The sequence below is a fragment of the Clavelina lepadiformis genome, chromosome 4 (assembly GCF_947623445.1).
Source record: "Clavelina lepadiformis chromosome 4, kaClaLepa1.1, whole genome shotgun sequence".
NCBI lineage: Eukaryota > Metazoa > Chordata > Ascidiacea > Aplousobranchia > Clavelinidae > Clavelina > Clavelina lepadiformis.
This window is the reverse complement of record NC_135243.1, coordinates 6562964-6575555: the sequence shown is the minus strand read 5'-3', so window position 1 is coordinate 6575555 and position 12592 is coordinate 6562964. Positions and strand designations below refer to the sequence as shown.

At 35.8% G+C, this 12592-nt stretch overlaps 1 protein-coding gene and 1 long non-coding RNA gene across 6 annotated transcripts in view; both read left to right on the top strand.

The window, feature by feature from the left end:
- The first annotated feature begins 80 nt into the window (after positions 1-80).
- LOC143451771 (uncharacterized) lies at positions 81-3958 on the top strand. The gene is made up of 3 exons (XR_013114908.1): positions 81-1513; positions 1689-1755; positions 3614-3958. It is a non-coding gene; the product is annotated as an uncharacterized LOC143451771 (long non-coding RNA).
- Positions 3959-7828: 3870 nt separating this feature from the next.
- LOC143451296 (uncharacterized) overlaps positions 7829-12592 on the top strand; it is a 33718-nt gene continuing 28954 nt past the window's right edge. For 4 of the 5 annotated variants that reach the window (XM_076951746.1, XM_076951743.1, XM_076951745.1 and 1 more), the window contains exons 1-5: positions 7830-8100; positions 8508-8585; positions 9119-9184; positions 9687-9838; positions 10740-10845. In XM_076951746.1, the coding sequence (XP_076807861.1) occupies positions 7975-8100; positions 8508-8585; positions 9119-9184; positions 9687-9838; positions 10740-10845 (528 nt within the window). In that variant the 5' untranslated portion in view covers positions 7830-7974. Of the gene's footprint in view, positions 8101-8507; positions 8586-9118; positions 9185-9686; positions 9839-10739; positions 10846-12592 lie in introns of all 5 variants that reach the window. The other variant, XM_076951744.1, reaches the window with a different exon arrangement.

Here is a 12592-nt window from a genome sequence, read left to right as displayed (position 1 = left end):
TACTTTTTACAACTGTATTACTATACTGTGTCTAAATTATAGTAAGTTCTAGCAAAGGAAAAGAAATAGTTGTAAACATTTTTGCATAAAACTTTAAATAAAATGTACATAAACGTTTCGGTCGAAGTAAGTTTATGGTGGAAGTCATCCAAAAAAAATCTTTATTCTCAAAAACTATAAAAAGTAAAAATAACTGTAGTCCTTAGAAATATAGCAAATCATTAATAGTTAATACCAAATTAAAAAGAGGTTCGTTTAATATTCCTTTTTTGCTTTATGCTTTTCCACGAGAAACAAAAGAGTAAACGATACAATTAAACGCATGCCAAGTGGTCAAAAATGTCAACTTCTTTCATAGGTTTTGTCCCCTTTCGATTTTTGTAAACTCTTATCGGCTCGTTGTAGTCGAGGAGATCATTCAAGAGATCCGTTCGCGACAACGGTCTGTTCGTTTCTGACCATAGCATACACGGTTTGTTGGTTTCCCACAATACGCTTATTTGACGCTTATTAACTCTGTAGGGTTAGCAAACAGTACGCTGGTTACTAATTGCACAATCGGGAAGAAACGGCGGGATTACCGAAAAAAACAAAACTGCGCTCAACTTAACAAAAGCGAGGCAACTAAATCCAAACATGGGCGTTTTGTTGGTACACTTAATGCACCTTTCAATGCAGTGCAAACACATGCTTTTGCCGGTATTGATGTCGTTTATTTGCTGGGTCGAATGAAGTTTTTTCCTTGCCGTGGGATACAGACCTTTTTATCAATTGATCAAACGGAGCGAGCGTAAGAGATGTTTAGAAGTAGCGTGAAGCTGGTTACTAATGTTAAGTTACTTACTTACTTATGTATATACGGTTGTGGTTCTACTAGCACAATACACTTCCTTCATGAGTTGCGGGTAATTTTACACATGTCAGCAACCGTCCCAAAAATTTAACAAAACATTTTAGTATCGTAAATAAAAGAGACGGAAGCCTCAGCAACCCTACGTAATCTATCGCAGTATCATCCACAAAGCTCTATTTAACACAAGCAGTGCGCATATACTAAATATGCCTTTTGTCCGTGTCTGAAACGAAGTTCCACAAACTCCAAAACCTTACTGTTACCAAAACAACCGCTCAAACAATAAGAAAAAAATTAACTTAACGATTGATCCAACGGTGGCTATGGTAACGCCTGTTTGGAAAAAAGTCGTCTGCTAACGACCGTTTTCGTCGAAAGGTATGTAGGGCAAAAGTTCAGCAAACGGAAAAATACAGAAGTAGAGAGAAAGATAAATATACATACACCTGTTTTGTGTGTCAACTTTAAGGTCCTTAATGTAACGCAACATGTGTAAAAGGCATAGTGTCTTGCCATGACGTAGCCTGAGCCAATGTGGTTACTTTGGCTGGTTAATATGTTAAAATGCATATTCGCTTAACAGGAATATTGATTAGCGGCCCTTGTCGGCTTCCACGTAGCTGGATTTGAGTTTGGGGTCACGCTCTCACACAATCAGAGGTGAACCTAAACTAAAAGATAATTAAAAAAATACAAACGACTATGGTTAAGGCAACATTTTAATTTCAATGTTGAATATAGTTGTACTTGCACTTCTCTTTTTAATAGGTAAGCGTAGGCAAATCAAGAACATCTTAATTTACCCATTTAGCTTAATTATTATTTACAATTGCAGGCTCCTCGATTTTATTTCAAAGATCTTCAACCGTTGCAAAATCCAATATTATGTGCAACACTTCTTGGTGAGTTAGAGCGACTGGCTCGTAACAATGCAACCGAGGTTCGTTGTCCGCTTCTGTTCTAACATACACTTGAACACGGTTTCAACGACGCTCGCTTCTGTTTAGTGATCCAGATGAAAAGTTCCAAATTCGGGTAATACAATACGAAAAAATAACAAAACTAAAAACAAAGTGCATTTTTATTGTAACTTGCACAAAGCCAATGTCTGTAGCCGGGGTTCGAGCGGTGAAGAACCATCGCTGAGTTCATGTCGTGCTATCACATTCCCCAATCCAAGATCTGAGGGTAAAGATTGTGATTCTATACCATGCCGATTTAGGCTGCTCTTTGCAAGTAGGTAGTGTTATAATACTGAAACTATATGCGGCTTCACGTAGTGAGCGATGTTCAGATGAAAATCTTGAAGTATACGCTCACACCGACGCCAAATTTAGAAGAGAAACTTGACATCAATCCAGCATGACTGACAGTTCCAACAATCTCAAATTACCTTTTATATGCAGCCAGTTCAAGCTATTTTAAACACATTTTCTGGTTAATATAATTAATGGTTAATTTTCAGCGCATGATCATAAATCACTAAACAAACGCAGCACCGCGTACCTTAATTCAACACGAGTTGTTTATCAAAGGCGAATCATGGTGAACAAGGTTTGAAACATTTGCTGACACTTACGTTTATCCTAAACACTATATTTGACAACTTGTTTAAAACTAAAAGCAAACTGCACCCTTTTGAACTTGTATTGCAAATTTAAGTTAAGCACAATGCAGTTGCGGCAACAATATAAACACAAAAAATTATCAGCGACATGGAATTGAAAAACCGGGTTTGATAAATAATAGCCATTGTTACCGCTGTCGCTAAATGTGTACACCATAGGGCAAGTAAAGGTTATTGTCCAATCGTTGGTGAAACATTTCACCGAGATGGTTTAATTGTAGCTATGGCCCTTATTTAGTAAACGTTTTGCAGTAACTGATAACTTTTTCATTAGCCATAACACAGTTGGACATCACCGGACAACGTAATGATCTTTGTCCAGATTAATCAATTTACAAATTTAACGTGCTGCGTTTTACTACTAAGTTAGACTCAATTACTTGTTAGTCGTTGTAAAAGTAGTGTTTAATTATCCTCTCATACTTCTATGTTGACACCTACCAACAGCTTTCAGTTGCTGAGAAACGCACAAATATATCAGTTGTCTAAGTGCTAATCAACTGGCATTAATAAACACTTCAGAAGGCGACAAACAAATTGACAATAAATTAAAATTTCCCACATTCTGCATTTATATGGAAGGGTTTGTTTGTCTTTCACCGCAAATGTCTATTTTTGTCAAGGAGCAAATACGTTCGTCATAAGAGTAATTTTTGTTATTGATTTCAAGGAGAAAAACGCCGAAACTGTTCAAGTAAGTCGTACCAGAATGCGTTAATTAATCTATTATTTCGTCTAAAACATAAACATTATAACAACACTGCTAATTAATACTGAACCTGTACGTACCGGTTTTCAAGTACCGGTATGTACGTGAAATAATTATAAACGTAAGCGTAAGAGCTAACATCATATCTATGAGAATATAGTATATATAACCAGATAACAATGGGCATCGTTTTTATCAAAAAGTTTGTATTTTGGCAAAATGATAGCATACGCTTCAGTTGCGTATGTAAATAAATACGCAGTCAATCGTAAATAAACCTGTACCAAGAATAAAGTAAGATTAAATGGTTGGGCATCATTACCAATAGTAGCCTAACCGTAAATCAATGGAAACTACCTGAAACAAAATCAGATATCATCTTTTTTCAAGTTAGTTTTATATTTTGATTTATAATTGTAAATAGGCAAGAAAATGGAAGATTGGTTGGAAAATTTGCTGGATGAAAACTTGGAATACTTTAATCCAGGTTTCTGTGAAAAATCACCAACTCGTAATACAGATAGGTCTACTTTTGATGGATGTTTTAAGGAAATACTTCAAGAAAAAGGCAGGTTCAATCACAACAGTTCACAGAAAGCTCCCCCAAGTCGTAAGGAACTTGCGATGAATAAAGATGTGGTTCCTAAACTTCCTTTGCTTCCGTTAGAAGAGCCCGAAAATGAACTTAATGTCGTCATTAGCTTTGCTGGAAGTAAGCACGCTCTAGTGACAACTGACGTCTATTCTAGCACAATACTTTTACCCACAAGGGCCGTTGCTATGTTACAGCCACCGCAAAATCAATGCACAAGTCAAACTGTTGTCAATGGGCAAAGGATTGGCTACTCATCTTGTAAACTTACAAGACAAACTCGAGATTTTCGATCAATTCTAACTAACTGTCAACTTGGTTTGCGAGAGAAGCGAATAACCAAGCGAAAGGCTGCTAGCGAACGCGAAAAAGAGAGAATGAGAATTATTAGCAACGAACTGATGCGTTTAAAAGACCATTTGCCTCACCATTGGTTCTCGGACAACCATCCATCAAAAATTTCCATTTTACGCAATGCAATAACTTATATAAATATGTTACAAGTTCATTTGGGAAGAAAGTAGAAATAAAAACGTTTAATTTTGTTGTGAAATGTAGACTTTTACTTTTCATATGTATGTGAGCTTTACCAGTCTGCGTTTGAGTGAACACATGTAGCCTACCTGAACATTGAAGTTTAGGTTTTCTGTACTGTATTATGTTTTATGCTTTTGAGCGGTATATCCCACCGTCTGTTTCAATTCTAATATACCTGTCACAATTAATTCAGTCGCTCATTTATGTTAATGTTTTGCTTAACTTTAAATAATGCTGCCTGCAGTCCTAGATGCACATATTTACTCCGTAATTCTGGTCTAAGTTCAGGTTCAGCAAACCTACTAGTATTTGTTTTACTCTGTGTTCAAATGACAATATTTAGGAATTGCCTTTTTAATTTCTTCAACTGCCCTACACAAGTTGTACTTTTTTGGTCAAAGAATCTTATCAGGAGTGCGTATATCTTAGTTTGGAACTTTATATTTCAAAGCAGGTGTTGTTTTAGTACAGAGGTGACGAACCTGCGGCCCGCCAAACAATTTTGTGGGGCCCACCAAAAGATTTGACAAACGCCCATACATGCAAGGCATATAGGACTTATAGGAAATTTAGGGTTGCCATACCGTCCGGAAAATTCCGGACATGTCCGGAATTTAGGGTTAAATTTTGCGTCCGGGAGACCAGCAGTCTTGAACGAAGCGTCCGGTGAGACCAGCAGTCTTGAACTTTCTTTCACCTGTTTCTAATCTTTGCGCAATGCGATATCAAAAGCTGATAGCACAATTGAGTCGCAGCAGTATGTCTTCAATAGATTGCCGCACTCAATCGATGTATTTTTTGCGGCCGCGGGAGCAGCTAAAAATCTGCCAAATGAAGCGGTTGTGCTTGAATGCTAATTATTATGCAAAATGTTAAAAAAATTGTGCGGCCCGCTTGCTCAGCCGTAACTGACAAAGTGGCCCGCGTCATCGAATAGGTTCGTCACCCCTGTTTTAGTACGAAGTAATAACGTGTATTAAGTAAAATTTCGATGAAGTCATTATACAAATGTTTACTGCCGAAAAAGGTTAAAAATTTTCCTCATCGTCTTCAGCGATACAAGTTCGGTTTCGGTTCAGAAAATAACAATAAATAGGGTTCTGGTTCTGGTTTGGTTGCCCAAAAACATCCGCTCAAACCGCTTTTAAGGTTCAGGCTCAGTTTTGTTTCGACAATTTGACACCCTGCCTTGAAATAAAAAAGTTAATGTTGTAACTGTAAATAATTCATTATTTTACTGCTTTCTCTGAAGTAACCACAAGATGTCTTTTCTGAGCTATAAATACTTTTTTTTACTGGTTTCCAGCGCGTCAGTTCATCATTTTTTGAGCGTTGTTTGATCGTAGGTCTGTGACTTTGTTGCTAATTAGGTTGCTCGATATACCGATAACTACCCTAGTAGAAGCATGGCAACTGGGTCTACTGTCTCCTATACAAGTGCACGTCCACAGGATGCCTTTGTATACTAGTCCCCAGCTACTCAAATTGTGACGTCATCTGGTTATATACTAACCTATAGACCCGGCAACTGCACCATTAAAGGTTTTTAAGGATGTGCTTAGTGCGCCCCAATGTTTACTATTTTTAAAAGAGAGATCGCGCATTTGTTTAGGCTAGTGTTCAGTGCAGACTGAAGCACCTAGTACACCATTTTGCCCCTTGATTTTGTCCCTCCTGCATTCGGTCACTCCGATTTTGGCGGTAATGCCATGCTTTCCACATTAACTAGGCCTATAGCCTAGCCAAATTCCGGTCAGACTGTCTTTATGTCAGCTACTGCTATAGACTAAACCGTATGTAGCCTACTCTTTTAGGCTAGGTCTGATAGTCTGTTCTGAGCACGATGAACCTGATTTATCATGCTTAAAAAATCGTCCCATGCGCTAATTTGCTGGTTCTAAATTTTCGTAATGCCGCATTCCCTATAGGCTAGCGCTAGCCTATTCTATGTAGACTAACATGCCGGTGTGTTAGGCTATGTAGCCTAGTATTGGCTTACAGTGGGTTAGGCTATATTGTAATATGATTTATTGGTGTATGCTGGGTACCGTATTTATCCTGCTCGTTGCAAGCAATCAAGCAATACTGGTACATATTTGCAGTAAGCCTAATAGCGTAAAGGTTTAGGCTATAGGCTAGTAGGTATTGCCGAGACTATAGAATTGAGAGCTCAAGACTATATTCTTCTATTTGTGGATTTTTTATGGCTCAGTTCATTTCGGATTGGAAAGTTTGAAAAGTGAGCGGTTAGGCCTATACTGGTAATGATGATTTTTCTTCAATAAAATATGGGTGTAATACGCTTTCTGATTTTTTATGTGTTACTGTTCACTAGGAGCAAATGTCATTCATCCCTTGCCCAAGGACATTACAATAATATATCCAACTGGAAAGTATGGTTGTTTGCGATAAGAAATCGTGCGTGCAAAGACACAAATCTTTGTGTGATGGCATGCACTGAAGTCTCTAAAATTCTCTGTTTATGTATTATAAATTGACGTTTAAACAACCAGCTTTTCACTATGAATGGTATATAGCGCCACTTGTTATTGAACAAGGTTTTTATTTTTCCAGTTTATGCGGTTTAACCACTGCATCGCCTAGTCGACATATCGCCATTTCTCTAATTGCAGATAAACCCTATATATATAGATAAATGCAGACCAGACTGAACATTTTAATTGAAATTTGTATGAAAACATACTAAAGCCTTAAAAACACTACAGATAGTTTTACACAAAAATGTTGTCCTTCCTAATTGCATTTATTAAAAGTTGCATTTTATTTCTGCCTAAGCTGTAATTTACTTAAAGTGTTTACTTAAATACTGTACTGGAAGATTTGTTCTGCCAGCACTACAATAACAAAGCAGACACATCCCCATGGACCATAGTGGAAAGTAGGGAACATTCGTGCACGGGACTCATCAACAAGCCAAACTTTTACACGTTCATGCCGATTTTTGATAAAAAAGCCAGCAGCAATGTTTGCTTTTGTTTTTAACGCCAAGTTATAACGAATAAACAAAAAGTTTAGGCTTGATTGCATGTCATTATGTCAAAATTTGTGTCTTTGTACGCATAATGTCTCATTGAGTACTGTCATACTTTCCAGTTAAGGCACACCTCACTTTTGCAGTAGGCCATGACTTAATAAGACGTTTGATTTAACATTGCTTGTACTGCATAAACAAATTTAGTTTCCCGGATTTATGTGTGTACTTAGTCTAATGCAGATCACATTCTTCACATAGACCATATGTTGGAGTTAGCTTTCTGTTTTTCTTTACTAACTGTATAGTTGTTGCTTTCAGTTATTATGCATCTTAAATATTGTTTTTGCACTTACCATTTTGGTCGAAAAATTACGATATACTTTCACATAAGAAGTTATATGTGAAGCCTGAGAATTTAATATCTCTAAAATTGTTTGCACGTTGTGAGTTAAAGTATAATATATATGTATGTATGTATGTATGTTTGCCAATAAGGCAAGTGCAAATTAATATAATCTTATGTTCTTATTATTGAAGGCAAAGCAATAATATGTACAGGTAAAATGGATGTTTGACAGAGTAAATACAGACAGGCTGATGGGATTTGCTTATCGATAATCCTGGATATATATATGGTTAGCTGGTTGCTGTTATCATCAAGATGAGCTTCACTTCCAAAGATAATCCATGCAAAAGTTTTGCACCCAACATTTTTAATAAAAACAAATGCCAAAATTGCTTTCGTCCACGAGAAACCCATCTGCAGTCAAATAAGGATTTAAACAAAGTATGAACGTATCTCAATTTGTGGTTAAATTTGTGCCCGTGCTCTTTGTTGCGTTGTGTGGAAAATTGTCTTAATAGGCTTAAATTGTCTTACGGTGTGTTGGTGTCATCGGAACCATCTATTTAAGTTATCTTACATAGAATATTATATATACATGTAGTAATTTTGTTATTTGTAGTAGGCTACTTCAAAGAAATGTTGTGCAATAAATATATGCTCGCTTGGTAAAATCTGATTATGATATTGACTGTTTGCAGTGTGGCAGAGCAGCACTCAATTGAGCAGTTGCATTAAGTATATACTGTACCTCCTTATATCGTTGCACATGCAACTATGCCATTGAACATAAAATCAATCCTTTGTTAGTGTTGCCGCCTTTGTTTAGCAGTTGCTGTTTTATTGTTTAGGCAAAACCTATCTATGGAGGTTGGTTGCTTCTTGCACCTATTGGAACTGATTTTGCCAATCCAATGCACAAAAACAGGGTGGGTTATATTGCAATAATTCGAGAAGCAGCTTTTTCCTATGTTGTAACTTTACGCAGCAGTTGCTTGTAATCCTACGGAGGTACTGTTTCTTGTCACAACATTGAAATCTGCGTAGTGGAAGGATAAAACCAATCTGGCTTTCATTTTTATTTAACACAAATAACAGGATGCGTTGTTGGCGTAGTTCAACACAATTATGTTGATAACACACTTGTAATGATATATTGATATAAATATGTATATATTCAAGTTTTTCTTAGTGAGTGACAGACTGATTTATTATGGGAGTCAAAACTGCTGTAAAATATTTTAAAATGTTATTGTTGTATGTTGGCCATCATTTAGTCATCACTTTATTGTTAATGGACACTACACAGTAATATATAGTAACACCTGAACGTTCTTCTGTACAATAAAGTGATGTGTAGCATTGTTGCTCTGCTATTTTGTACTACAGATAATTTCTACTTGTGTTAATTGGTTGTATAGGATATATATGTTTTCTAAATATTGTCAAAATTTGAGTTTAGAAATGGCAAAGGAGATGGTTTGTGCTGTTTGAACATGGTGCACTTCGCTATGCCTTGGATGAAAATGTAAGTAACTAGGTCTTTAAGTAATTTTGTAAGGTCCCTGGGTTTATAGTATAGCATACTAATACAATGTCAGCTTCAGTTACACTTACATACCATTTTTACTTGAGAAGTTTCAATCAATCAATCCGTTCAAATGTATATAAATAGCCTTGTGATGACAAGGCCATTGCACTGTTACACTGTATGAACATGAAGTTACTCACCGAGCAAATGTATGCTGTCTAAATGTCTAGTTTATCCCCATCGTTGCTTCATAATTTTCTGCATCAACATAAGTAATTTACTCAAATGCATAATAAATCAAGTAGTAATGTATAAACTCTGTAACAATGTCATAATGGTACCTATGCAGACCTTTATGCTGAAGTTAATGTAGTGTTGCTGAACATATTTCCTTTGTATACCATTTTATTATTTAAATAAACACAACCGAGTCATTTTTGCTGGTTTTGAAATATTATTTTGCAGCTCAGCATGTAATGTCTTTGTTTATATCATGCAGATTACGACGGTCGCCCAAGGCACCATAGACATGAACCACTGCTCTGAGGTGATGTATGCAGATAGCATAACAGATCAGAAATATTCTCTCTGCATCTGTCTCCCTGACCAGAAATGGTTTATGCGAGGAGAAAACAGAGAAGACATAATGGGGTATGTCATATGTCTATCTTAATGTTCCAACGCAAAGTCAAATTTATATATTTTAAATTAAAGTCACTGAAAATGTTTGATGATTGAAAACAAGGCTTACCTGTTTTCCACATTACTGGATCCAACTATCACATGTTTTGACTTTATGTTGGATTGCTTTACCTTTCTCATATTGGTTGATATGCTTTCTGATATGAATGTGTACAAGTGTTATTATTATTTTCATACACAGCATTGTAATGTAATTTACACCGAGTTATAATGGATTTAATTTACTCACCATTTCAGACACATACCTTTTCAATAATTTAGTCATTGTTTTTTCATGCAAATATATCATATTTTAGAAGAATATAGTTAAACGAAAAGCATATATTTTAGATCAACAATTGTAGATACTGTATATGATGTAGTTGCATTTTTAAGCAACAGTTGTAGCATATGAAATGTGAATACAGGTATGTGCTGCATAGCACATTATTATATATATGCATATTACACTGTATAAATTCTGATACTACAAAATTCTGCTCTGTGTTTTCCGAAATAGTTTTAGTAATTCATATATGTAGACAGATAATTCTCATTTTCGAAGTCATAGTCATGGTTATAATATCGATAGGGTAATTCAATAACATACATCAGGTTAAGGAAAGTTAATAATGTTTTATCCATTAAACATAGTAAAGGCTGTTAGCTCATACAATGATATAAGCACATCAAAACGTGTGTAAAGTGACAAAATAGGCTGTTTGGTGCAGTACCAATGACATCCCACATCCGCGTCTTAAGCAAAAATTAATCATCTCCGCTTTTACTTAGATTTTCCATGAAATCCGTGTTAAAATCTTTTAATTTTAGAGAAGAAAAACAGTCAGGTGAATCAATGATGTATTTGTAGGTGGTACGATCAGCTGATTGTTTATCCTGAAACAAATAAAGAAGAAATGCGACGTAAGAAGCGTCTTTTCCAGAGAAAGAGTGAAGTTCCGCGATTACAGCCAGCGGTGAGTGATGATGCCACCCGCTTTGTACTTGATTTAATCCTTCCTGTGTTTTTGTATGAGCTTGGTTTGCTTTTTTCTTATTTTATTGCTTGTTTTTTTTAATTTGCCTGTGCTGGTGTTGAGCTACGCGTAACCATGTACTCGTATAGTGCAATGATTATTATTTAATATTTTTTTAAACACTGAACATCAGCACTAATTGCTGGGATTGGTTCTGAGGGAATATGCATGATTACTGCACACATGTCACTATCACTAACATCAAAACTCAAATCAAAGCATTCATGTAATGCGTTGATCATTTCTTAAATTTAATTTACATAGCAGCTTTGCACCTACATGGCCAGGTAGTATTGTTTTGAAACAGAAGTAGTCAATTTTAATTTAACACGTAATAATTCATTGTCCTCATGAATTAGGTAATTTAGTGATTGATTCTTTGTATAGCTGAGTTCAATCAACATCTTGCAGTAAAATGGAATCTTGCCCACCAGATAATGTCCAGGCCAGTGAGGACACCAAGTATTTTTTATATCCCTTGTTTATTATTGCTTGGTGCCTGGCTTCCATGTAGTTTATACTACACGTCTACACCCTATCATATTGCAGAGCTATCAGGTTACAAGCTGTCGACCTTTCCCTGTTTGTTATGCTTGACTTGGTTTTGTTATAAATCTCAGGTATCATAAAAGGCAGAACTCAATTGTCCCGACCTTATGACCTTGTGTAATTCAGAAGCACTGGTCCACATCTGATAAGTGTGCTCGTACACACTGTCATAAATATGTTACATTTTAAATGACCCACCTTTATTAGGTACTTGCTTTCAGTGATTGCTTTTTTCTTATTACATGGCTTTATTGTTGTGAAAGACTGTAACTGTTAAACATACCATTATATCACATTTTTACTATATTGTATTTAACCATTTCCAAAATTGCTCGTAAATGAAGAGTTTGTCTAAAATTGACTTTGATTTGCTTGTGGTTAATTGAAGAGTGAATAACTTACACCTAATGTGACCAATCTCTTGGCTATATATATACATACATGTAATGCTGTTGCCTGTTCGTCTTAATTTTTTTCAAGAATTGGTTTGGTTTTGTCATTTTACCAAAAGACCAACTTGTTTTATCAAAGGCAATCACAAGGCGGAGATAAGGGTGCTTGTCTGTCAATTAAGTCTTCTGAATAGGGCTTAAGTTTGACAAGATTGATACCAAGGCTGTGCTTTGCCAAATCCTGTGTTAGTTATGTTACAGCTACACTTTGCTCATTTGGCTATTTTTAGCTCTCTTTACTGGGTTTATTTCTACCAGGGATAAATTATTACATTAAAATGAATTTTTGTCTAGTTTTTGCAAATAATGTTAATTGCTTAAATGATATATATATATCATACATAAAATTTTGTGAGCAATCTGCAATGGTTTGTATATAATACAAGGTTGTATACGCTTGATAGTTGGAAACCATTTAAAATGGCACTTGTTGGGGTAATTTAATTCAATTTACCAATCGAATTAGGTTTGTAGATTGTCCAGTTAAACTATTTAAAACTTCCAGAATATAGGCTATGAGCTAGTACTTCGTTAATCAGCAAACCCCAAAACCAGAAAACAAGAATCTAAGCGAGCTCTTGGCCTGAGTGCCTGTTGAGATCTTAAACCGCTTTTATAGCCAAGTGTTTTTAGCCTTTTTAGTTTTTAAGGGAACTCATTGAGATTCTGCCGGGCGTAAAGGATTT